The 26,100-nt window shown below is 51.2% G+C and overlaps 8 protein-coding genes across 8 annotated transcripts; 4 read left to right on the top strand and 4 right to left on the bottom strand.

The window, feature by feature from the left end:
• The first annotated feature begins 684 nt into the window (after positions 1-684).
• Positions 685-2,640, top strand: P174DRAFT_445335 (DnaJ domain protein). The gene is made up of 5 exons (XM_024828308.1): positions 685-802; positions 861-904; positions 964-1,057; positions 1,111-2,165; positions 2,224-2,640. The coding sequence occupies exons 1-5, from the start codon at positions 697-699 to the stop codon at positions 2,374-2,376; spliced, it is 1,452 nt and encodes a 483-aa protein (XP_024679000.1). The 5' UTR covers positions 685-696; the 3' UTR covers positions 2,377-2,640.
• Positions 2,641-3,478: 838 nt separating this feature from the next.
• P174DRAFT_463836 (histidine phosphatase family protein) lies at positions 3,479-6,095 on the top strand (the record flags this gene model as incomplete). The annotated part of the gene is made up of 4 exons (XM_024830324.1): positions 3,479-4,091; positions 4,150-4,279; positions 4,336-5,138; positions 5,440-6,095. 4 exons carry the CDS (start codon positions 3,479-3,481, stop codon positions 6,093-6,095), a joined length of 2,202 nt encoding a protein of 733 aa, XP_024678999.1.
• A 354-nt stretch (positions 6,096-6,449) lies between these two features.
• P174DRAFT_296925 (uncharacterized protein) lies at positions 6,450-8,997 on the bottom strand. The gene has a single exon (XM_024821611.1). It carries the CDS (start codon positions 8,580-8,582, stop codon positions 6,804-6,806), a length of 1,779 nt encoding a protein of 592 aa, XP_024678998.1. The 5' UTR covers positions 8,583-8,997; the 3' UTR covers positions 6,450-6,803.
• Positions 8,998-9,766: 769 nt separating this feature from the next.
• P174DRAFT_377867 (Y-family DNA polymerase) lies at positions 9,767-11,674 on the bottom strand (the record flags this gene model as incomplete). Its single annotated transcript, XM_024822785.1, has 2 exons — positions 9,767-11,479; positions 11,534-11,674. The coding sequence occupies 2 exons, from the start codon at positions 11,672-11,674 to the stop codon at positions 9,767-9,769; spliced, it is 1,854 nt and encodes a 617-aa protein (XP_024678997.1).
• A 421-nt stretch (positions 11,675-12,095) lies between these two features.
• P174DRAFT_445330 (DNA damage response protein RcaA) lies at positions 12,096-14,459 on the top strand. The gene is made up of 3 exons (XM_024828307.1): positions 12,096-12,176; positions 12,227-12,378; positions 12,434-14,459. Exons 1-3 carry the CDS (start codon positions 12,138-12,140, stop codon positions 14,205-14,207), a joined length of 1,965 nt encoding a protein of 654 aa, XP_024678996.1. The 5' UTR covers positions 12,096-12,137; the 3' UTR covers positions 14,208-14,459.
• A 1,248-nt stretch (positions 14,460-15,707) lies between these two features.
• P174DRAFT_395956 (uncharacterized protein) lies at positions 15,708-17,819 on the top strand (the record flags this gene model as incomplete). The annotated part of the gene is made up of 2 exons (XM_024823712.1): positions 15,708-16,200; positions 16,254-17,819. 2 exons carry the CDS (start codon positions 15,708-15,710, stop codon positions 17,525-17,527), a joined length of 1,767 nt encoding a protein of 588 aa, XP_024678995.1. The 3' UTR covers positions 17,528-17,819.
• Positions 17,814-19,202, bottom strand: P174DRAFT_424576 (glycosylphosphatidylinositol-alpha 1,4 mannosyltransferase I; the record flags this gene model as incomplete). Its single annotated transcript, XM_024825210.1, has 4 exons — positions 17,814-17,960; positions 18,018-18,125; positions 18,205-18,373; positions 18,463-19,202. The coding sequence occupies 4 exons, from the start codon at positions 19,200-19,202 to the stop codon at positions 17,814-17,816; spliced, it is 1,164 nt and encodes a 387-aa protein (XP_024678994.1).
• A 630-nt stretch (positions 19,203-19,832) lies between these two features.
• Positions 19,833-22,299, bottom strand: P174DRAFT_376924 (putative C6 transcription factor; the record flags this gene model as incomplete). Its single annotated transcript, XM_024822721.1, has 3 exons — positions 19,833-20,825; positions 20,873-21,986; positions 22,079-22,299. 3 exons carry the CDS (start codon positions 22,297-22,299, stop codon positions 19,833-19,835), a joined length of 2,328 nt encoding a protein of 775 aa, XP_024678993.1.
• Between the last annotated feature and the right edge of the window lie 3,801 nt (positions 22,300-26,100).

Below are 26,100 nucleotides of genomic sequence, written 5' to 3'. Positions count from 1 at the left end.
GAGGACACGGAAAAGGAGAGGACGGAACGACGGATGTTGGCGAGAGAGGGAAAAAAAAAATAGTGGGAATGTGGGGACCCCAACAAGCGAATCAAGAAGAGCTATTGACACAATTAAGATGTACAACCGGAGAAGCGAGGAAAGAAGAAACGATCTCACTGAGAAGGAAGGTGGAGGAGAGAGTGAAACCCAGGAGCGAAGAAAACAGAGAAGAAGAAAAGATGGGAGATTATTACTCCGTATATCGAAAAGGGGAACAAAGAGTCTGGGTGCGTATAATGTGCACAAGGAGTGGCTGAGGGCCTGGAGGGCCTGGGGGCCTGAGGTTGTCAAGGGGAAATTCGAGGGAAAAGAGAGAGTCTTGGCGTCCGTGCATAACAGGCTCCTATCATTACGCCTGTATTACCCCCCTCGAGGTCCAGTTTAGTATTGTTTTCCCATTATTCACCTGTGGCTAGTGGTAATTGTGACAGGACCGTACATATAATACGCCGACAGATGTTTCCCCCCGCCATGACGAAACTGCTGTCGGAGAGCATCATCAGGCAGATAAAAATTATTATTGTCCTCGGTCAGCCGACTAGTCTGGCAGGTTACGATCTGCTTCCGTCCTGATTTTTTCTCTGGAACTTCTCATCATTTGCGATCTTGCGGACGATCATATCACATTTCTGCCTTGATTGACTCCAAGTCAGCATGGTTGCAGACACTACCTACTACGATGCTTTGGGTGTGCCACCCACGGCCACAGAACTCGAGATTAAGAAGGCTTATCGGAAACTGGCCATTGTGACCCATCCTGGTGCGATTACTCCTATGGCTGCTCGGATTCTTGCTATTAATTCTGACTTCTCGACTAGACAAGAACCCCGGCGATGAGAGTGCGCATGCGAGGTTTCAGGCGGTGTGTATACTTCAATATATGGAAGTGTAATAAGTGCTAATTTCTCTCGGTACGATCAGATTGGAGAAGCCTACCAAGTTCTCAGCAATGAGGAGCTACGAAAGCGTTATGATAAATACGGAAAGGAAGAATCAGTTCCGGGCGGCGGTTTCGGTGAGTTGTTCAGCTGTGATCGAGCTGTCGAACCATACTGATAGCCGATATAGAGGACCCGGCCGAATTCTTCAGCATGATCTTCGGTGGCAGCGCGTTTGTCGATCTGATTGGTGAAATCTCTCTGATGAAGGACCTGACCGCGACGATGGACATCACCATGCAGGAAATGGAGGAGGAAGAACTGGCGGAAGCGGCGGAAGAGAAACTCCATATTCACGACGAGGAGGTCAAGGCTGCCGCCGCGACAGGGGAAGCCAGCCATGCCGCTGGCACCGCAGCCCCTGCCCCAGCCCCAGGACCAGCGCCAGCTGCAGCCGCAGCCCCCGAACCATCAGAGAAGCCGGCGCCAACCTCCGGATCGAGTACACCCCGTCGCTACTTGGGACAACAGGCTATCATGGACAAGTCGGAAGAGGAGGCTCGGATGGAGGCAGCCGGTCTGTCTCAGGAGGAGAAGGAACTGCGCAAGAAGGAGAAAAAGAAGGGCCTGTCTCGGGAACAGCAAGAGCGCCTGGCTGCTTACGAACTGGAGCGAAAGAAGGCTCGTGAGGAGCGGGTCAACACTCTGGCAACCAAGTTGGTCGACAAGCTGAGCGTCTGGACGGAAACCGACAAGGGTCCCGACGTAACCCGTGCCTTTGAGGAGAAGATTCGCCTTGAGGTGGAAAACCTGAAGATGGAATCGTTCGGTCTGGAGATTCTGCATGCCATTGGTGCTACCTACACATCAAAAGCTACCTCGTTCATCAAGTCTCAAAAGTTCCTTGGTATCTCCGGTTTCTTCTCTCGGCTCAAGGACAAGGGTACTCTGGCCAAGGAGACCTGGACTACAATCTCTACAGCTATCGATGCGCAGATGACCATGGAGGAGATGGCCAAGCTGGAAGAGAAGGGCGGAGAGGACTGGACCGACGAAAAGAAGGCGGAGTACGAAAAGAAGGTCACCGGCAAGATTCTGGCGGCCGCATGGCGAGGCAGCAAGTTTGAGATTCAGAGCGTGCTGCGCGACGTCTGTGATCAAGTCCTGGGTGACAAGCGCATCAAATTAGAGAAGCGTCTTGAGCGCGCGCACGCCTTGGTTATTGCCGGCAATATCTATGCAAAGGTAAGTTCTCTTCCCGTTCGGCCGTAACCATGTCACAGGTCGCTAAGTGAAACTATAGGCAGAGCGTGATCCCGAGGAAGAAGGAGACTACATGGCCTTTGAGCAGCTCATGGCCGAAGCCATGTCGAAGAAGGGCAAAGACGAGAAGAAAAAGAAGAAGGAAAAGTCGAAGAATGAGCATCACCACCACGAAGAGGAAACCACCGCATAGATACCTAGTCCTGTTTATATCCGCCATGAGGCCCGTTCTGCTGAGCTCCTGGGTTACCGCTGTCTATTTACTCTCCTCTATTCGATTCTGTCCTTCGGGGTGCTTGGATACGTGCCTTTTACGCCTTCATGACCCGCTCGGGACTTTACATATTTCACGTACATTATATTAAATTTTAATGATAGATTGGGTGTTGACGGCGAATTGTTTCATTAATATCTGCCGGCCGCTAGATCCATCAATTATATACAGCCCATAGAGCCTCGTGATACCAGCTATTAGTTGTCGTCTACATCTCCTGAAGTAGATATTGCTATATGTTGACCGGAAACAGAATCCCGTACGATCTTCGACTCGGCTATAGTAAGAAAGGCCCCAATAATATCAAATCTTGCCAATGCTGTGTGGCTTTTCCACAGCTGAGACCCCTGTCCCCTGCGTTCTTCGGCTCTTCTTGGCCTCCGTCTGTCAGCATTCCACAGAAGATCACAGCCAGCTGCTAATAATTCGAAGCCTGATTCTGATCAAACAGAAGCCTTCTAGGCGACGTTGTATTTCGGCATGAGACGCTGTTCTCAAGCAGGAATCATGCCACTTGCCAGCCTCCAGATGCGGAGAATGAACAGGGTGCGCACGCGAGTAACTACCCAAATAAGCCAAGGACTATCCGTTACGAATGATCAACATCCGGATCTCTCGGCAAATAGGTAGTCCCCAAGACTCACATCCGATCCTTGTCTCTTGATGACTTCAACATGACTGGCGGCTGGCAGCACGCTACTCACTAAACGAAGCTTCGTCGGCGCCACTTGAGCGTAGGGCGAGATGCGTGTCCTCCGACTGGCGTGACCCCTCAGCTTGGAGTAGATCCCTGTTACTCCATTCAAAGGCCGAAATACTGATTACCAGGCGATCTCTGATCTACTGTATTTCCATACCCTGTTGACTGCACACTGGTCTTGACCGACAAAAGCACAACCCCGCAGATTTCCTACTCGTCCCGCCATGGGGCCGACGCAGCATATAAACACGCACATCTGCCGGATTTTCAATCATGATAGGGCAGTACTGAGCAGTCTGCTATTGCTACTAAACTGGTTCCATGCATCAATTCCTTCTTTCCCCTGTTTCGGCAGTCGCCTTTCTGGCAGCCGTGGGAGGCGTTTCCTCTGCGCCAACTACCAGCTGCCCTGCGCATGTATCTGCTCCGACGGGCGCCACATTCGCGTCGGGATTTGATATCACGACTAGCTGGGGAAACCTCAGTCCATACAAGGATGCGCCCGGGTTCAACGTATCAAACGGCGTTCCCCGAGGCTGCGAGCTATCCCAGGTTCATGTCCTGCACCGACATGCCCAGCGGTACCCCGTTTCTTCCCTTCTAGATGGCGGGGGCATGGAAGCGTTTGCGCAAAAGGTGAAGAACTATAGCAAACTGCACGACGGCAAAGTTGGCAAAGGGCCGCTGGCTTTTCTCAATGAGTGGGAGTACATGCTCGGCGAAGATACCTTGCAGGTCACCGGTGCCGCGACGGAGGCGACCTCTGGGGCCAGTATCTGGGCGAAATACGGGAGGCTGCTTTATCGCGCCGGGCCTGGTGTCGCGGCCTGGGATTCTTCCCTGAATTTATATCCCAACGGGACTGCAAGACCGAAACCGATTTTCAGGACGACGTCGCAGGCTAGGATCTTGGAAAGTGCTCGATGGTGGCTAAGTGAGTGCCCCCCCAGCGTGTTTCTGTCCAACTGGGCGACCCATACTGACTGATACAGGCGGCTTCTTTGGCAACACCGGCGCAAACAGCTCCTACTCCGAGTACGACCTCGTCATCATCCCGGAAGGAAACGGTCTCAACAACACCCTTGCCTCAGACCATTCCTGTCCAGGCGATAAATCAGAAGGGTAAACCTACCAACTCCCCCAACTGCCATTTCCAGAACCCAACTAAACCAGTCCAGCACCACCTCCGCCACGAAATTCATCCCCAGATTCACCAAACCCGCTCTATCCCGTCTAGGCAACTTCCTGCCCCCAGACTTCAACCTCACCCCTTTCGACATCACCGCCATGATGAACCTCTGCCCCTACGAAACCGCCGCCCTGGGCTCCTCCCGCTTCTGCTCCCTCTTCACCGAACAAGAATGGCACGACTACGCCTACACCCTCGACCTCCAATTCTACGGAAACTACGGCCTCGGCGCCCCCAGCGGCCGCGCCCAGGGGGTCGGGTACATCCTCGAGCTCGCGTCCAGACTCTCCGGGCGCCTTATTCCAACCAGCGATACTAGCGTGAACTATACCTTCGACAATAACGCAGCGCAATTCCCCCTCCACCAGCCCCTGTACATGGACATGTCGCACGACGACGTCATCGTCGCTGTCCTTGCGGCGCTGGGACTCGAGTACTTCAAGTATGGAGAACAGGGTCTACCGGATACACTTGAGCATGCGCCGGAACGCACATTCAGACTCAATGAGATCGTGCCGTTTGGGGCGCGGTTCGTCTCTGAAATCTGGACGTGTCCGGATGAGCCGAAGGCATCATTCGAAGAGTTGGATGCGACGCTGTATAGGAATCCGGCCGTGAGGGGTACGGACTATATCCGGTTTATGCTGAATGGGGCGCCGGTGCCGATGCAGGGTTTGGTGGGCTGTGAGCGCGCGGAGAATGGGTTCTGTGCTCTGAGGGATTTTCTGGGGGGTGTGGCCAAGTTGAAGGAGGAGGCGATGTATCAGGTTGCTTGTTTTGGGAATTATACGGGTGGGCATCAGGTTGGGGATGGACGGCCTGTGTAGCTGTTGATTTGAATACTTACTAAACACTGTCAGTGCATGATGAATGAAACCAATGATAGGAGTGTACCATGGATGAACTCCTATTCAGGTACCAGCCAGGCATTGATTGGGGAATCTATGGATCGATATTGTCGGATCTCTATGCTGCTCACTATGACCTCAGAATAGCTACGTGAAGGACTTCTGTTCCCCTTACTTCTCCACCCTACTACTTCTCATACCACTTCCAAACCCAGGCACACTACTACATCACAAGCGTTAATTAGTCACTCGTTCAACATACAAGATGGAGTTCGAGTCTCGCATCGCCGAATACTCCTTCGACGAGATGATGATCGATGATGAAAGCGCGTCCCTAGACAGCTACATGGGCAAGCACCCTTGCGATCTCAATGCGGCGTTCCACGAGGCGCTGGACTCCCCCAGCCCACCATCCACAGAGGAAATCTCAGACACAGAAACAGAAACAGAAGCAGCGACAGAGATCGCAGAAGAGACAGAGGGCAAAAAGGCGCTGCCCTCCCGTCTACAAGTCAACTTCACCACGCCCATAGACGGCTTTGACCCATTGCAACGCAGGCTATCCAGGCTTGCACACAGACTTCGCCACAGCGTTCTGTATTTCTTGTCTCTGTACGGTATTTCTGTTCAATATGCCTTGTATCCCATTGAGGAAAGCGGAATCCAGGGCATGCACGACGCTCTACCGGTTGTGCTCCTGGTTGCGACAGAGTATATACCAGTGTCAATGTGGAGGAAAGGTGTGAAGCGCGCGTATGAGTATCTTGTGGACGTTGGGGGCTTCCCAGCGATCGAGATCCCCGTGTCGGGACAAGAGGCTCGATCTGAAGATGGGGCGGACGAGCGGATGAGCCGTGAGTGCAAGGTGTATCTTGCAAAGCTAGTTGCTCGTGAGTTCTGATGGCTATGGCTGCTTGTCGAGAAAGAAGATCTAGCTTTCATTTATGGGAAAGGAACCGACTGCTTTGCCGTTATTCAAGAGCCTGGCTTGCGGAGAAAGACGCCAACACGCTGCGACATACTACGACGCGCTCCGTCTATCGACCAATGTTTGGTATATCAAACGTTGCTTGTTGCTTGTGAGGCATGCACTAATTGTATATCTATCAACATCTTGCAAGATGCCAAAGCCTAAGCATGCCGCCATGTTAGGGCGAGTTTTTGCTCATATAAGAAACCAAATGTATATGGCAGAGAGAGGAAGAGAAGCAATGCAAACACATGAGTATATCTTCTCGGTTAGCTTGCTCTATACCACAATATGCTCCATCAGTGGACATATCCAAGAGACAACAAACATATCGCGCATCGGGTATCTAACAATATACCGGAGAGTGCAGGCAGCAGGTAAACAGCGTGACCATGTATCTTCGCTTAAGAAAAAGAAAAGTTAATGATGAAAGTAGAAGGCCGAGGCGGCCGAAGGGCCAAAGCAGCCAGCGCCGTGATAAAGAATAGGAAATGACCTTAGTACGCCAGAAATGCAGTAGATATGGGAATCGGATAGAATATAAGTGTGAACAAAAAAGGAGCTCCAAAGTGACCGAACAACGGGAAGAGAACGAACGGGCCTGCCCGTCAAGTATGTTGTACAATGAGGAAACCATGCTCAGTAGCCCTCATTGTCGAGCATCTCCATTAGAGATTCCAACTCCTGAGATGCCGACAAAGGATCAGGAGGCTCAGCAACAGGACTCAACAGTGCACGGGCTCTTTCTGCCTCCTCATGAAGCTCGTCCGGTGAGAGGACTCGTCCGCCAAGCTGTACGTCGTTGACATGCACGCTATATTCGAGAGCCTTCTTGCCTTCTTTTATTAGCTCCTCTGTCCACCCGAGACATCGTTTGAGGCTCTGATTTATTTTCTGACTGTCAGCCAGCAATTCCTGATGCTTCGCAAGGTCGATGAAGAACCGCTTCTCATCTTTGACCCGATGTCTCGCATCGTGATCGGCAAGCGAATCGGGGCTGACAACACCCTCGTCCATGGTGGAATCCTCATCACTATAATCCGATAGTTCCTCCGGAGAGCGAATAGACGAGATTTCGCTTGCTTCCTCGTCCAATTCGTTAGTTATCCCTAACGAAGTTCCGGAGAAGGATCGTGTAGATGGCGCCACGGACAAACGGCCGGAGCGACTCAGACGGCGATATCTTCGCAACTCTGCATTCTGCTTGCGCATCTCACGCTCTAGGGTACGATTGATCGCAAGTAAAGATGAGTTGCTGATCTCCAAGTCAAGGATCTTCCTCTCAATTCGCGCATTGAGAACGACGTCGTTGTTTGCCTGTCCGGTATCCGACTTCACCGGACTCTGTGCAGCGGATGAAAGATGTGTGTCCACCGAAGTCGTAGATCCACTGCTGAGAATTCGAGGCCTGAGCCCCGGCATCGACTCGGATGCAGCACATTCTGCTTCTACCGGCGATTCGACCGTTGATACGATAATCGGGCTTGGCTTCAGGCCCTCTTTGGGATGGACACCGCTGCTGGCAGAATCGAGACTTGATGATTTGATGTGCCTGACGGCCGGAATAGGTGGTCTTGCGGGGAAAGCGCCCGAGAATGAGCTATGAGCTTGGGAGCTAACCTCGGAAATGTCATCACGCTGTGAGCTGACTTGTGAAGTAGCGTCCGAAAGTCTCGCCGCGGAGTCAGCGAGCTTAGCTGGCCGTAACCGGGGCGAAGCAGCTGGGAGAGCTTTTGGTGCCAACGCAGGACGAGACGAGCCTATCGATCGCCGCTTGACCGTCGGAGCCGCGATATTTGCCTCCTCGCCTTGAGTCTGCTCCTCGTGCTCTCCGTTGGCATATACAAACGTAGCAGGCGAGGATGGTTTGCTTAGTTGTTTGGATCGGATGTCCACCTCGGAAGAACTCGGAGACCGCGCATCATAGGCATGAAAAAACATTCGTGAAGTGGAAGAGTCGGAATAAGAATTCGGCCGTGGAGTATTTGGACGTTCTGTCGTCAGGGTCTTTGCTCGATTCCCTCTGGACGGTTCCAACTTCCCGTTCGAGCGGGCGGGACTCCGCTCCGTTCTGCATCCCCCTGAGCTCGCAACATGGGCGACACCTGCATGCGAATACTGTACTTGCGGCGATGACTGTACGCTGGACGGTGCATTGCTCGGGGACGGAAATCCATCACGTCTGCTATTGCGTGAACCTGATCGAGGGGTTATGTTCGCACTGAGGAAGGAGGCGGTCTCGGCATCGGGAGTCGAGGAGGGGTGTTCGGAGGGGGCAAGTCTCTTGGGAGTGCGATAACCACCGGGATTAGCGAGCTTGGGCGTCAAGGGAGATTTGCTGGTTCGATTGAAAGCAGCACTGAGCGTTGGCGTGAAAGGTTTGGCGAGAGGGCCATTGTTTTGTTTATCGGAGGTCATAGTTGCGGGACTTGAGGGGCGGAAAAGAGGAGGGCGACTTATGACATTGCGACACTCCACGAGGATCTGCAAGCATGGTGGCACTCGGCCAGCAGATAGAGCGACCTCAGCGGCGTGAGTAGTCTGCGGTACGATGCGAGGGTCCCAATACCGATAAGCAGAGGGGAAAAAATTAGTATAGATTGAGGGGATAGATAAATATTGGAGAGGCAAGGGTGACGATAATAATAACAATCATTCTTAGTCTAGACTAGCACGTCAGTCCCAAAACAGTCTAGTGCGTCTCGTGCTTTCACCGCAACTGTTGCTCCAGGGGAAACTCGGCGCATTCCTGGCAAGCAAGTTTTAATATCCCCGGATATTCAGATCAAAAATCACGATGGTCTGACTAAATCTATCCAGATATCTGTCAGCCGCTTGGGGATCCCGTGTGATGGTGCGCCTTTTCGGGGAATTGGTGTTATCGTGATCATGTTGTTCGCGCTCCGGTTACTGTTCTTGCATGGGCTGATCGATGGCCACCAACACAGTTACTGGGTCAGACCTGCTGAATGACCTCATAAAGAATGTCGATTGACTTGTTTTGAACAAACACGAGGGGTATTGGTGCTAGGGTCTAAGAATCGCATGTGAAGAACCCCAGTTAGCTAAGGATCGTGTTAGATAAGTTATAACTATATAATCTATATGACAGAAGAATTTGTTGATGCCACAGTTTGCTTTAAGATCAACTGCTTCAAAGATTTCACCCTCTGAAATCATCACCGTAGGAGATTTACACCCCTCGTTATAGAAAGATGACATGGTAAATGTCTAGGAAAGCTGCTGCATGCAAGAGCAGACTACAGCCACAATGTTATGGTTCGACGAGATGACGGGATCATTCCGCACCCAGACTGAAGAAACAATAGCTGCAAAATCAAATCTCCTCCCTGCGTGGCGCTGGTCTCCTTATGCAATAGTCTCGCATATCTGTGACACGAACAGAAGTAAGGGGTTGGTTCGTCAGCGAAGTTCAACGGCGCCATCGAACCGATCGGTGTCTACTGATGTGACTCGGATTGGCCGCAGCGACAACCTTGAATGATCGGTTTGATAGGTTTTGGTCTTGCATAACACTATTATGGGCAGATGCTTTATGGCGGCCATATGGAAAGGGTTTTTCTTGCACGGCTCTGGAGGTGTCATGTAAAGAAAAGACGCCTTTGCCGTGGGTCGTCAGGTTCGTGAGACGACTCTTTTGTCGCCTTTCGTTTTCGTCCGATTACCTTCGGTGCGTTCGCTATGACTACTGGAGATTCTTCGGTGGTACACTGGACGGCTTCCTTGATGGTTTCTTTTGAGAGGCAATAATCAACGTGATCATTGAATGCTTTGTCCTCCGCGACCTGAGGTTTTGAACAGATTGGGCAATCCCAGAATTGCGGTTGACTTTCTGCCTTAGCTGACTTAGGAAGTATGGCGGTGTCGCCTGATTTGTTCGTTTGCTCCGTGTCGGAAATTTCCTGGCTGAGCTGCTCCAGCTCGTTGATGTCGTCTTGCCTTTCCTGGCGTGCAGCAGCCTCGAAAGCTTCCTCGGCACCGATTTGCTGTTCTGTCATTGCATCAGGCTTTCTGCCAGCGTCAGACCTCGACTGCGATGCCGCGCCAAAGAAGTTAACATCCACTTTCTTCGTGCTAACCAAGTTGGTACAGCGGAGGCCAAGTAGTCGCAGTTTCATGTTGGGGATCTCCTTTTCCAGCTTCGCTAGCATAGGAAGTGAGAATGCGTAAAGATCTTTGGCGAGAGAAACTGCTCTGGGCGGCTGACATTGTCTGGAAAGCACCTCAAATGTGGCCAGCTTGACCTTGAGAACTAACGTACGACCTTTGCACTCTGTACGAGCCAAGTCCTTCTCAAGTTCCTGCGCCGTATCCCAGAGTTTCTCTCGGAGTAATTGTTTGTCGCCGATTTCATTGAACGTGCGCTCTGTGCCGACACTCTTTCGTTCATAGTTCTCCACGGGCTGGACCTGCGTTCTGCCCAAGCCGAGAAAGCACTGAATCAGGAAATGGAATGCTTTTTCCCCAAACAATCGGGTTAAAAGTGCACGCTGAGGGTAGATATCACCGCATGTCTTTATGCCAATTGCATCGAGTTCACGTTCAAACACACGACCAACACCGTTCACTTTCCGGACCGGGAGAGTTCTCATGAACTCCATAACAGCTTCTCTCTCATTAGGGACACGAAACTGTCCGTTTGGCTTGTTGCGGTTGGAACAGATCTTTGCGATCTTCGCGTTGGCCGCGATACCTGCAGAGACTGAGATCTTCGTGGTTTCCAAGATCTCCGCCCGCATACGGCTAACAGCCTCTTCAGGGTCGATATTGTTTTCTGTGCAGTAGGAAGTAATATTGAGATATGCCTCGTCAATACTCGCGCTCTCGAAGAGAGGATCGTACTGCGCGAAAATTGCACGAATCTCCTGCGCTTTGGCGGTGTATTTCTCATAGTTCTGAGGAAGGCAAATCAACTGCGGACAGAGCTTCTTGGCCACAAAGGATGCCATTCCACTGCGGCATCCGTACTTTCGAGCCTCGTAGTTACACGTTGTTAGGACTCCCTTTCCGACAGCCATGGGTACAGTTTTGAGCTCTGGCCGGTCAAGCTCTTCAACGGCTGCGAAGAATGCATCGCAATCAACGTGTACCACATATTGAGACAGATCTCTCGTCAGTTCCAATTCCGCAATCAGCTCGTCGGCCTTTCTCAGGTCATGCGACAGGTCCAGTTTCTCTAGGCGAGCCTTTTCTTTCAATATGCGCTCGATTTTGGCTGTTAAAATCCTATCCCGGGTCTGTTCGTGGTGGAAGAATTTGGAGCCCTTAGATGCATCATATATAATCTCAGAAACCTTTATATCTTTAGCTTGTGCCTATTTCAATTTGGAGAACTGCATAGTCTATACCTTTCGCTGGTCGACGGCATCCTGGCCCGCCTTCGTCAGAGATGGTCCTAACAAGTGATACTTCAAGGTTTCGTCTTTGTCAGACGCCTCTTTCGACGGTGCCTGGCCATTTCCATCAGACTCCTCGTCTTTTGATGCCATATCTATCCCAGTGACCTCTCTGACGCTGATGTGAAGATGGTGGTCGCGCAGATTTCCTAACCAGGCAGCTATTGAGACGCCTGGGCACGTGATCTCGCGTTTCAGCCCGTGTTGTTTGACGTGGTTCTCGGCGTCATCAGGACTGTCCTGTCAGAGCGGTCAGCTATCTCCCTGCGTCCTGCCTGCATCTGCTGCCCCTCATGTGGATTTTAGATTCAGAAGGCGATCTCTTAGAGGGTATTCCTACTTTTTATTGCCGAATTTGGTTCTGGGTTTGACTTACTCTTACTTAGGGAAGCGCGTGTGGCTGCGGCCTGGGAAGAAGTATCTCTTCGGTCGGATAAAGCAAGATGGGGGTACGGCCACTCTTCTGGAAGTTCTATACGCAGTACAGCAACAGGTACTAACCCGCATTTTCGCAGTCCGTCATGCCATTCAACATGCTTCGATATCCCGAAAACACATGGTGATTGAGGTGTCACCGGTCAAACCTGGCGATGGAGTACGATATCCCCTGATCCCAATCTCCGCCTCTCTGCTAATTCGGTGCAGTCGCATATTTACACGAAATCAGAAATCGCCATTCACGACCAGAACTCCAAATGTGGGACCACAGTCGATGGGGAGTCAATAAAAGGTGGGAATAAGAAATTGACTGGGGACGAACATTTCATCAAACTAGGAAGATACCAGCATGCACTGCGGTAAGCACTCCCGCTGCTATGAACGAACAGCAGCTTATTTGCGGATTGTTCTCAGGGTCAAGTGGCAGCCTACGGTCCTCACTTTCTCCTTCTCCTCGAAAGAACTCAAAGCGAAAGATCCCCTGGCGCGGGTCCGGTCGCGTCTCGAAGATCTGGACATCAAAACGATTATTCCCTATGTAATCGGTCATACCACGCACGTTGTCCAAAGTAAGCGCAATACAGCCAAGGGACTACAGGCGCTGGTGAACGGGAAATACATAGTACAGGACTCATACATCGATGCGCTAGTTTATGCGGCAACCCCGAATGATTTGGAGAATCTGGAGTCGCTATCGCCCCTGGAAACCGATTTCGACGCTGCGTGGCCGGACCCGACAGAGCATCTCCCACCTCCGGGAAAAGAAGCCGTCCCTCGGCCCGCAGAGGCATTTGCACCCAGGGCTGACAGAATCAACATCTTCGAGGACTATACTTTCGTTTTCTGGGATGCCTCGCAATTCAGCAACTTGCAGGATCCGATCAGCAACGGGCACGGAAAAGCCCTGCTATACCCGCTGGAAAATGGGGTAACCACTGCTGAGGAGATTGTCCAGTTTATGAAGAATGCAGCTGGGCAGAAAGGCCTTAGTGGGGAGAGGGATGGCCCCGGAGGGGTAGTCCTTGTCCGATTTCGTTCCAAGGGCGAATGGGAGAACTGGTCTATTGAACTGAGCAACCAAGTTGCTCTAATGACAGATCAGCGAGTCATTGAGCAGAACGAATTCCTTGACGCCATTCTGGCCAATGATGCGTCCTGTCTGTGCCAGCCTTTGCCCGAAACGGAGTCGAGCCCTGAGGTTGGGCGAACGCCAGTATCACAACCTCCCGCGACTCCCAATGAACACGTCGAGGTGATTGGTGATTCGCAAGCGGTCGAGGAGCAAAGTGAGCCAGCTAGAAAGAAGGTCAAGTCTTCGAGGGTTCGGCCCATTAGCAGCAAAGTGAAATCCTTTGATGATGAATTTGATATATCCTCGATTCCCACCTACACGCAAAACGAACGAGCTGATTTGGTGGATTCGCAACCGGTTCAGGACATACCGCCTTCATCCGAAATCCGTTCGCAACAGCCCAGTATTCTCGACAATGAAGAAGATTTAGTTTCAAGCCTCTTGCCCGGTGCTACAGCAATGAAACGTCGGCGAGCTGAGACCGTGCAGCGCAGCCTTGGAGACTCACAAAGCCTTCCTAAATCAGAAGAACCTCGCCGACCCAAACGACAAAAGTTGGACGTGCTCGAGGCGGCGCGGCAGCATCGGGAAGCGGAAGAGGACGCCCAGCGCAAGCGCCGTCAAGAGGAAGAGGCATCGCTTCAAGACTCTCTCAGAGATACGGATGTTGAGAAACTCAAAAACCTAGCCATTGTGGAAGAGATGGAAATCAAGCCTCGTCCCGGTGTCGCAGAGGACAGTCGATGGGATGAGCGATGGAATGGGCGCAAGAATTTCAAAAAGTTTCGCCGCAAAGGTGAGCCGGGTCAACCTCGGCATCGCATTCAGACACTTATTGTCCCCTTGGAGGAGGTGACACGGAAGGACTTTGGCATCGGCGATCATTACTGGGTCACTAGCCATGCAACGTCGGATCCTAGACCATCAGAGAGCCAGCGCGAGCGCTCTCTAAGCCGTGATGCGTCATCTCGTGCCCAGTCCCAGTCCCAGTCTGTTTCTGTGTCTGTGTCTAGGGTCGAGACAACCCCAGCATCTCGAAGTCAGAAACGGCTCCGAGAAGAACGTGATTCGGATAGTGATGATGAGCCTCGATTTAGATTTCGTCGCCGGCGATGACGGCGTCGTAATTTGTTGGAAAATATATATGAGATCTTGAGAGTACAGAGCAGATGAAGGTCTCTTAGTAGTTGCGGGTGGTTATTCCTATCACTGAGTCTAGACCAGACTCAGCTAGAACCTGCGGGTCTACCCACAAGGATAGTGGCTCCCTTGACAAATTTTAGGAATACAAGTTGTGAACGGAGTGGAGGACTCTCATTTCTTGATCACTCAAATGAAGAGAGGCTAAGTTAAGATTGATGGAAGTTTCTACGGATCGAAGACACTGCAGAGTACTCTCTAGCCACCGTACTTGAGTTGAGAGGTTCTCCAGCTCCTTTGGCAGGGCGCACAGGCAGATGTGACTAGTGGGACGATGGATCCTGGATGATCTGAGGCTGACCCATTTGGGCGGTGGAACAAACAATAGAAGAATGAAGTTGAATCATCGAAATATCGATATAATTGACTGAATCTTCATCAATCCAGCTCAGGATGTATGGGTGATATGATGAAGAGATATATTAACCAGGATAATTCTCACCAGCAAGTTGTGTAGCATAGTTGAAGGTTTCAGGCGCTGGTTTAGATGGGCTTTTCCAAGTATCTGGTGATGCTTTCTACAAGTAAAAATAGCATGCTCCACATCATTGTGCTAGTACTGCTTCATTATTATTATTGTTCATTGCATCTCAACATGAGCAAGCTAATTACATTGTTACAGGAAAATTAGCTTCCTTTACAGCAGGTGATCTATCTAAATAATAATAATGATTTGTTTATCTACCCTGTCCGCCTTGAATACTGACATGACAGCCTTGGAGAATTCTGCCGGTCACACCCCCATCTATTATGTACCCTCTCACTATGTATCTCTAACTACGTATCTCCCCCTACTGATTGATCTCCCTCCCATCCCGGGATTGATCAGCTTTTCGCGCTGCAAGTATTAATTCTTATTATTACCTGTTTCTGTCTCAATTTTTTCTTCCACCTTTCTTTTTCTCCCAGCGCCTGGTTGCGTCCCTTGATTCCCTTTGCCGTCTCTTCTTATCTTTCTACCATTCTGCCTCCCTTCTCTTAACTCACCTCTTCCTTGACTACATCCTCAAATAATAATACACGCCTATTCTCTCCGACGCTGCCCAACGACCACGACCTGACTGCTTCATTATCGCTTCCCCTCTTTCTTATTCTGCATGACTGGTGCAAAAGGAATACTCTCTCGCAGCATTATCGCTGCCATGCCATACATTGGCTGCTCTTGATGCTACCTGAGTTTATCACTTGCTGTATCCCCTCCTTCTGGTCCATTCATATCCGGTTGTTGCTTCCTTCGAAGCCTTCTATCTTCTCCGCACAACCTCATGTTTGACAGCCGGCACATTGTCGACGTTCGCTGATAGATTTACTGATCTCTGCGAGACTGTAGACCTTCACCATCGTCACGATTTACGACTCTCGCTTTACCCCTCTGGCGTTGTGTGACTTCTTTGCGCTTCCTTCGTCCTAGTCCAAATGTCCTCTGAGTTATTCTCCTCCCCATCATCGCCCCACATGATCTCGACCATCCCTCCTCCTCGTCCTATCTCCGTCAACTCCCTGGAGAGAATTCCAGTGATCCCTACCCTTCCATACTCCAAGGAAGCCAGTCGAAGTGCCAGCGCCGGATTTGAGATCCACGATGACCCGATTCCTTCCACCACCGAACCTGGTCAGCCGGACTGCCAGACTACAACTCCTACGGCGGCGGAATTACAGGTAAAGTCGATTGGATCCCAGCCGTATCAGTCCGGGGTGCGCTTCCATGATCTCCCGGCCGAAGTCCACGAGGCCATTCTTGACCATCTGTTCGGGGAACGTGTTTCGGCGCTTACAATGGGGGCTCCTGGGAAGTCGGCCCGTAATTGGAGCAGGTGTCTACGACATCCCAGGAGAAAGGTGCTCTCCGATCTTGCCCTTATATCGCCAGTATGGAGGGTTCTTGTGCAAGATCGAATCTACAGACATAGTCAGTTGTGCTCTTCTGCTGCTCTCTTTTTGGCTACTAACCAGGCGGGACAGTCAAGATCAAGGGCACCACGGATGAATTGGCGGAGAGCGCAGGTTGGTTCAGTGCACATCCCCATCTGGCCAAGTATGTCCGTCAGGTCGAGGTCTGGGTGCCGGTCTGGGGCAATCGGGCAGCCCGGAGTGTCACGGTCTATCAGCCGCGCCGGCGATTCCATGACGAGCACATAGCCGTGATGGATGTGACGGCTCTTCTGCATGCCACAATGACGTGGGAGAATCCTGATACCTTTCATCCGCGAGGCCACACGTTCTACCTGTCCAGTCACAATGCCACCCTGGAGGACATTTTCCACCATGTAAAGGCGTGCTTTCCCGAGGCGCGGATTCTCACCCTTGAAGGGGGCCATTGCAAGAAACCGCCTATGATCCGTCATTTTAGGAACGATCCGTATGGACTGGCTGGAAAGGAGCGCCTTCCGGTGTTGCCGAACATACAGATTTTTGTTATGCGAGGAGCGTGGAATATCATGCGAGATTACCAGCACTGGCGTAACCTGTCTCAAGCGTTGCCGGGTTTGCAAGAGTGGCATTGTGCGTACGCGAAACCGAAGATCGAAGGCTACGACACCATTGCCAAGGTTCTGGTCAATCCGCCGCCATCCCTGCTTCACCTCAACATCAGCCTGGAAGGCTTTTCGAACAAAGAAAACACGCACGCTTCCTGGTTCAGCGATGGGGCGCAACCGCCACACCTGTGTCGGTTGTTGGGAGAACTCGCCCCCAAACTCATGTCATTGACCTTTACGGGCAAGGTCTGCGCATGTTTTTTCCAGGCAACCAGCAACACGTCGCCGCCTTGGCCAAAAACGTCAAATCTCCGGTACCTAGATCTGGCAGTCAAGACATGCTGTCGTGAAAAGAAGGCGGGCTCGGTCTTTCCATTCTTTGAGGACTTTTCCGGCATCGGGAATATGAACTTCATCCGCTCCTTCGAGAAGCTGGTCGTGGGAGCGGTCCAGAGTCTCGGAGTCCATCCGTCACTGAATCAGATTCGCATCCGGTTCATCGACCTCGACTCGGCCTGTCCCCTGCTGAATCCGTACTTTCAGCTTTCGGGGAATTTATGTACCGGCCTCTGGAGCGACCGGATTCTGTATGCGTTGAATGAGTTCCGGCCTCAGGCACGATTCGTCGAGCTTCGAGACGGCATCTACCCGCAGTACGGGCCAAACTCGCAGATCGTCGGGGCCGTCCTGCCGCGCGCGCGGCCCTTGAGTATACATGCCTGCGCGTACAGGATCATCGCTGATGCAGGGAAGCCTTGACCTTTGATTCTGGCTCGACGATTTCATGCGACGCCAGGCTGCTAGACTCCCAGAGGAGTCGAAGACAACATGATTCGATCTACCCTTACCTGATGCCTGTTAGCCATGCGATTAGAAAATTTTGTTCAGAGTACAATACCCTTGCGTTCTTCTGATGGATGGCGGAAATAAGCTTAATGAATCAATGGAATGAATGTAAACCCTGTGCCTCAAGGTGTAAATACAATGTCATCTGTACCTTACCCACTAATATACATGCCGACACCGTGTCATAGAATAAAGGCATTCAAGCTGCGCCACCCACATCTTCCACAATAATCCCCAGAATCCAAACATTGACCGCAAAGAAAAACAAACTCGCCAGGAACAACCCCGGGACGAAGCTCGACAGACCCAGGAACTCGAGGTTATACCCTTGTTGCAGCCAGAGAGCCTATATTCGTAGCATCAGCGTTCATATCCGTAGGGGGTGAAGAGTGAGGGGACGCACCTGAGCAACAACCCACAACAGCCCAACCATTACCCCCTTCCTCGGATTCTTCATCAAAGATGAAGATGGGAGGTAGAACGGGAGGAAGATGAGGTACCAGAGGAAATACTACGGACACCATCAGCATTTGCCTGCAGCAGAAGATTGGGATATGAAAAGGAGGCGGCAATACCTGACTCGTACAAACCTTATTAAACGTCACAAACGCAAACGTCTGCGCGAGCATCGTCCCCGCCAGACTCTTCTTCCCAAGCACCAGCGGGATGACAACCACCGCCAGGAGAAGCTGCGGGATGAACGCAAGCGACTCAAAGGCAGTGCGGGCGCCGCCCGCGGCGGAGAGGTAGAGGAGGGTGCTGTAGGGGAGAAGTTGTGGCGGTGGTCGATGCGGGTGAGATGGTGGAGGTAGGTGTTGTGGGCGAAGGGGAGGCCGTAGAGGATGTACATTGAGACGTTGAGGGCGGAGAAGGTAGCCAGCGCGACGAGCGTGAGGTGGATGCGTGCGGGAGTGAGGAAGTTGACTGCCCTGGACAGGATGTCCTGGTTCTCGTGCTGGTCTTTCTCCCGAGCAGCTTTACCATGAGGGGAGGAAAGGGGGGAACCATCCCTCTCAGCATCCAACCACCAAATCACCGCCGGCCCATAAATAAACGGATAAATCTTAAAATGCACGCCCAGACCCAAAATCACACCCGCAAGACTCACCCTGCGACTCAGCACCGCCCACAACAACCCCACAACCAGAACCCCCAGCAACCCCTCCGAGCTGCCGCGGGTGCTGATATTCGCAACCATGGGGTTCAGCAACCAGACGCTCGCGTACTTCAGCGCCCGCTCCTGACCCATCCCATACGCCGAGACCAGCACCCTGGCGATCAGCCACCCGGCCACAACATCCGCCAGCGCAAACAGCGCCTTCCCGAAGGAGAAGAAGCCCGGGGCGGAGTCCCATGTCGTCGGGAGGAGAAGCCAGGCGAGCAGCGGTGTGTAGCGGTACGTGTCGCGCGCGTAGGGCGATGCGCCGCGCGAGATGTACCGCGCTGCGTCGGTGAAGACGAGGTAGTCGATGTCGGTGTATTTGATGGGCGAGTGGGCGTCTTGCCAGGCGCCGTAGACTAGTAGCACAGCGCGCAGGGCGATCGACGCGCCGATGACTTTTGCGGGGGAGTTGAAGAAGCTTGTCATGGTGGCTCTGGAGGGGCCCTGCCAGGGTGTCCCGATTTGGATGATAGATTGAATGGTCTGGATAGACGTGTAGGCGCAGCAGCTATGAGACGCCAGGGTGTTGAGTCTTTAGCAATTTATTTCATGGACGAGTTTCATGCGTCCACTAATGCTAGAGGTAGCCTTATAATCCAACCATGGTCAATTAATGCTAATTCTGGTTTGGTCTCTACATGACCTTGAAGAAGTGGATTAATCGGGTTGATGTTTTGCTGGCGATCTGCACTGTGGATGGCTGACTCAGCGTGATGCTAAAGCAGCGGCCAATCATATACATTCATATATTGTCTGGACAACATAGCAGGAAATGAACGGAGTAGTTAAGAAATACACAGCAAGCGAGATAATTCAATGGTATTTGCATATGTCCATAGCAAATCATCAATCAATACCTATGCGCTTGACCAGCTCGTGTACGTCGTTTCATGGTTCCCACATGTCGCCAGAATATTCCCGCACGTCCAACAAGCCGAGGTACACATATAACGAAAGTGCCAGATCGTTTATACAAAAGATTGGATATCAAGAGAAGAGTACATTAAAGTAAATAAAGAACAATCAAGAAACCCCAGAATGATATAAGACTCGTCCCTATGGTTGAGCAAGCGAGTAAAAGGGCACAGATGGATGCATATAATATGTTGAATCGGTCATAGGACTGCCATAGAAGCCAGGGGCATTGCTGCCGCACTTCATGTCGTTCGGGTTTTCAATCTCTGAGAATCCAGACAAGATGGTTGAATCGCTCCAGCTGAGAAAATCCCAAAGTTGCTGGCCGGTCGTTTCGTCCATGAATGGCGGTGCCATCGGATCTACCATTCCACCATCATTCGCAATCGCAACACCTCGGCCGTGTTCCGTCAGTGCTGAGATTACTCCAGGCATCATTCCCGACATGTTGCCTTCGCGCCCCTGGGCGCAGCTTTCACTGGCGTGACCGCTTGCTGTGCCTTCCATGTCAGAGCCTCGTTTGCTGGCTTCGAGTATCCTTGAGACGGCTTCCAGCGTCCGCTTCGCCGTGGGACTCCAGAGCTGCATCCGTGCTAATACCATCATCGCCGTCTCAACCTGCGACTGACACGACTGAACAGACGCTCTGGGATCACTCGCTGTGGCGTCGTTGAGGAACAGACCCAGAAGAGGAACCATTGTTGCTTGGTAGATGAGCCAGGTAGCGTTCCAGCCGGACATTTGATGCGACTGGGCCGTAGAGGAGATATCTTGAATGGTGGTGTCGGCCATTTCTCTGCATTTCTCAATAGCGGTCCTTTCCTCCGACCTCAGCGCAATGTATGGGACTCGCCGCATAGCATAGCTCAACAGGGTCGGCCGGTACAGGAGCATGCGCTGGTTATAATAGCGCCATCGCATAATGGTTCGCGCATTCGAAATCGATTCGGAGCATGGCTCATGGTCTTTGAGGATGGAGGGCAGATTTTCGTACCATTCCAACAGCTGACTGTCCAGTTGGGCCATCTCGGCATGTTTCGTCAACGGTGCGACAGCCAAAACCTCTTGTATCTGTGTAGCAATCTTGCAGAACCGGATGTTTTCAAGCAGGGGAAGGATATCGAGGACGTTTCCCTATTGGTGGTTAGAATCGAGGGATACTTCAGAGGCAGCAAACGTACGGTTTCTCTGTGATTCGGTAGCTTCACTGTAATGGTGGGACCAAGACGACCCATGCTGGGTCGCCCCAGAGTCATTCCGCCCCAAGTATCCATACAGAACAACGACCACCATGTTCGGCGTTTCAGGTCCATGGCTGGGATTTTCTGTTTGTTGGACGCATCCTGACTGTAGGAGAACTCCTTGTGCAAACCCAGGGCGGCCGCCATGCGGAGCGCAGCTCCCATGAGTGAGTAAGCCAGATTTGGCTCACTGACATAGTGTAGATAATAACCGCCGATCAACCCCAAAGTCTGGATAGTTTCCAGGTGCGAGGATCCTAATGAATCCAGGCTTAGATAACTTTTAGAGCGCTGGTAATAAATCTTATGAGATATGTCGTCGGACGGGCATGCTGCTATGCTTCCCAAGGCAAAGACAATGTTTACAAGTCCGAGCCAGCGGTCGTCTCTGCGGTGTCCGGAAAGGTATGTCTCGCGAAAAGCCTGTTCGTCGAGCATAGGCACAAACGGCTGGAACCAGGTGAAGTATGCGTCGAGCAGTTGCATATCGGTCGCTTGCATATGCGCCTGGGGTGGTGTAACCGGATGCTGCTGAGAGGATTGAATGTGCCAGTTCTGATGTTCGGCTGCTGTTGAGTAATCATGCATTGAATCTCGGGGAGCAGCGCTCGCTGGCGTCCGAGTGAAATAGGAAAGAGATCCTGGATCAAGCCAGACGATGACTTTCAAGACAGCGTGTATAGATGACACGCCTAGGTATGAGGAAGGCTGTTTAGCTGAGAGGGATAGAGCATTTACATCGTCTGAAATTCCATTCGTTATATCGCTGGTGCTCTGATTTCGGCTGTCGCTTGGATCTTCTGGCATCGTCTGCAATGATTCCAAGTTGCCATCTTCGTTGGATATGGGCGAAAGGTGCGCTTCAACTGACGCAGAGGTGGCAGGAGAGGCCGGATGTTGCGCCTGCGCCTGCGCCAGCGACGGGCCCTTACCCGAGAGCTCCAGAAGCTTCTCACGGGGTAGACTGACAAGGGCCTCTGGGGAGGTGCTGGGAAATAACTTCTCCAGAACGCTCCGATACTCATCTAGGGTGGTCGACAGTTTTTCCACATGCCTATCGCGTTCAGCTCACTTGTTCCGACAACTCTGTGGAAAAGATAAAAAGCTCGGGACAGAGCTCAAAGATAAACAGAGAAAAGAACGTACCTTCGGGAAGGACGGGGGTCTGAATAATGGCACTGATCGGCCTTCTTGTACCATCTACACGCCTCGCATGGTTTCTCACCATCGCATTTGATCTTCCGATGCCGGCATGAGGTGCAGGCTCGAAGGGTGGTGACTCTCCGCCCAACGGACTGCTGGCGCTCCCGACCCTTAGCCGGGATTGAGGCACCAGGGTTTTCGAAACCCTCAAAGGTGTGAAACATGGCAAGAACGAGCTCTGATTAAATCAATCAGACCTTGAGCAAGCGAAAGGAACCATGCGGCTGAGACATGCTAGATTTAATCAGCCAGAGAGGGCCATCTGTACAGACGGGACGACTTTTTGGCGCGGGTGTGGTGTAGAAACTACCAGGATCAAGTCCGTCGTCGAAAGTACGGAGAAACTGGGGAATGCGAAAGCGGATAGTAAGAGAAGAAAACAATATAGGTAACGATATAGATCAAAATAGAAAGGGGATCATGGCACAATAGTCCTGCAGATGAAAAAGATGAAGCCGCAAAGCAGGAGGGTGGTATGATTCCGTTGGTGGAGAGAGTAATCAATTATAAGAAGATGAGGGAGGAAGATGAGAGAAAAAGTCGAAACAACTGGTGTGAAACTCAAGGTACGGTGAGAGGATTTAGAAGCGTGAAAGGGTTTAGAAGGGCGAACGAAGCACAACTAGAGAGAGAAGATGCATAGAAATACGCAATTCCCGTTGACAATATCTCTTCTTTTCCTTAATACATTGTCATTATTATTTATCAGTGATCATTTTAGGACTCGAGTCCGAGTGTTTTAAACTACTGCAAGTTACAAGTTACTCCAGCGCTACTAATAGAAGCGAAGGAGTAGTCCCTGAAAGATCGTCGGCATCAACTGTGCTGGTCCGCTGCATCCTCCCCCGCATTCCGGGGTCTACCGTTTACCTACTCTGTACAATTGGACTGCATGGCGCCATGGGTGACTCACCACAGTGGTACAGTCTTGATATTCTTCTCAGTGCGCCGATCCTGTCTTCCATAGTTCAGTTCCGTTTGCCTTGTCCTCTTGGGGGGCAAAATGGGGGGAGGGGTGGAAGGGAAACAAGAGAAAGAAAAATAATAGTCATATTACTTTGTTTCTCATTTGCCTTGGAGAAAGGCGAACAGTTTAGACCCGGCCACTACCTTAGTGGCTTTTTCGGTCCTGCCGGCAGCTGGAAGGCGCCCGGCCACGCGTGATTTATCACTGATTGGTAGATCCAACATCCATTCCAATCAACTCCCCATATCTTCCATTTAATTGTCTCTGGTTCCTGTTGGACGCGTACCATGTGTTAGTTCATCACCGCCCAGTATGCGAACTCTAATAGATTCAGGACAAGGCGAGTAGTTGAGCTCAGGATTCCAGTCAAGCAAAGACAGCCTTCCTCACCGACCTTTTCTTGCGTTGTCCTGGCCCTTTTGCAGTACATCTCCGATACTCTGTTCTTGCTGACTGAATCCAAGGGACGGGGGAGATGCGATATCTAGACTAAGACTTAATAGGGTGTACTTGAACTAGAATTCCCACGTTCTAGTCGAGTACATGGCAGACCATCTCCGGTAGCGCCGGGGCCTCCTCGGCTGCCATGAGCAGAATTTCACTTGAGCCCTACGCACCATAAGTATATCACAATAACAGTGTGCAGGCGCTGGGTTGAGAACATCGTTACTCTGAAACCCGACCACGAATTCGGGGAGATAAGTCACGGCTTTCGCGACCTGCTATTTGACGAACAATACTTCCATGCAGGAGTGAGGTCGATTTCCCCGCAAAAGCAAGACCACAGGCCCCCATATTTGTTGCAGACAAGTAGCAATGATCAAATCATCTGATGCGTTTCTCAATTGCAGATACCGGGTGGCAAAAGAGTTGTGGTTAGTGAAGAGATCGCACAGGCTGGTATGAGCAGGGAGTGACGGTCACTGATCAAGAGAATAGAGACATGATCCCTGTACCCATTTTAGTCATTTCAATATCAATATCAGAATGTTAGCCTTGCGGACAAACGGCCCAACTCCAGGAAGCAAAGGATAGCGTCTATCGTCTTGTGGCTTGTCCTTCATCGGTAGCCGTCGGCTCACAGCCAACCACGACGAGATCCTTCTGTCCGAATCCCTAAAATAACACGATGCTTTCTGAGCCACAGTGATGGCTCATTCACTAGGGAAAGGGATTCAAGACTGTCTCAAAAGGTTGATCGCCTTGAAAAGCTCGAGAAAAAGTCTATTACGAAGTGAACTCAGGTAAAGATCTGGCGTATCAATAGCAGATTCATTGACCTCATCGCAGACCGCGCTCAGGTCGTGCAGATTCGGTGTCGTTGAAACAAATCAGAAATTCAATGGTAAGCCAAGACGGTTATGTCGATTGAGAGTACCTTGTAAGGAACTCAAGACTGTGACTGAGTGACTGACTGTGCACTAACAAGTGTGGCTTCCAAGATCCGGAACCAGAAGGCTGCAGACTTGTGACCCTTGAGATCCTTGGAGTTTGGTGGCTAAGTTGGCTACCCAAATACCGAGATGCCTAATCTTCCTTTGATACTAAAGACAGTGCTCACTGTGAAATACCGAGAGCTCTAAAGACTCAAATCTGTAGTTTCGAGCTGACCAGGGCTTGAGAGAACAAGATCCGAGGCCAGTAATACTGTAATTTACAATATTTGCCTGGACTCTTAGATTAAGGACCCCCCAGGCCATCTGGATTGTTAGAGTTTCAATTTCTTGTCAATCTTAGTAGCCAAACTCGCCTTAGGAAGCCTTTCTGGTCTAGCGACCGCAGTGATTACGAAGAACGGATAAGGGTAACTCTGAGTCTGAGTCTGAGTCTGACCCCTGGGTGACAAACCGAACCCTATGCCAAAAACATTGAAGACATTTCAGTGCTCCTTCCTCCACTTCTGATCACACGCTTGTCTTGTAGACAGTTGGCACATCGACTGTCGGCTTGACAAGGATCAACCGTCTTGAGATGAAGGACTGGCTGCTGACACCATGATTTTTCTCATGTCCGTGGGGACAGAGAACAACTCCATCAATTTGATGAACCAAATGAAGAGGGGTTGGTCGGCTTACTGGTAATCTGATACTATTGGTATTTTAGAGCGTCGGACCATCTTTAGCGGCGTGCCAATGTCGATTCTCAAGCCACTATGAATGGAATCCTGGGACAAGGGTCTGCTAGTGCTAGCGGCAAAAGAGGACTGTAAATTAAATGAGGGGCGAGCATTGTCAGTAGCAGACTCAATCGCCCAAATCACAATCTCTATTTGAGGGAAATCTTTTAAGGACAGATATATGGAGTAAGTAATGTTTCGTAGAGGTCGTAGCAGGCGCCCAAGGACTGAGGAGCGTCTTCTGCTCTGTGCCTGACCCGAGTGCAACTTCCGGTGACCTAATTGATGGGAAAGAATTCCGTGGTCAGAAGGAACTATCATTGTACCGGGCCGCCAGGCCGGAAATTGAGGCACACAGTTGAGGCTGATGGCAGAATACGGACTTTGAAGGCACGAGGGTACGGATTCAAAGGATGGAGGAGCACAATCCAATCAGTTACTTATTTTTTGAACGAATGACGAAGCCCTATAGCCTCTCAAACAGTGCTCACCCTTCAGCAATCTCAAAGCGTCGGTATGTCAATTGGAGCCGACCAAAGGCAGTGTGTGCCGTGCAAAGAGAGCTAGACGGAGGGGTTGCCGTTCCCAAAAGGGAATAAATTGCGGGGACGAGTTCTTAGCGAGTCTGACTGGTTCTGACATGCGGGCCGTACCAAGTCCCCTTGTGTCTAGACTCCAGAACGTCGTCCAGCGCGGAAGACAGTTGAGACGGCAGCATGGAGGGTTTTGTCGTTTATCGCATACGATGAACGCAGACCCGATGCGGCCCAAGGCCCACTGCTGCTTCATAACACTGGAAGAAGGACGCTGAACTTGTCCTTAAGAACAATGAAGAGAAATGGGGCGAGAATCAAGTCTGGGGACAATGGACGAGACTTAGGC

Source organism: Aspergillus novofumigatus, assembly GCF_002847465.1.
Source record: "Aspergillus novofumigatus IBT 16806 chromosome Unknown P174scaffold_8, whole genome shotgun sequence".
Taxonomy (NCBI): domain Eukaryota; kingdom Fungi; phylum Ascomycota; class Eurotiomycetes; order Eurotiales; family Aspergillaceae; genus Aspergillus; species Aspergillus novofumigatus.
Note: the sequence above shows the minus strand (reverse complement) of the source record. Positions and strands in the feature narration are given on the sequence as shown.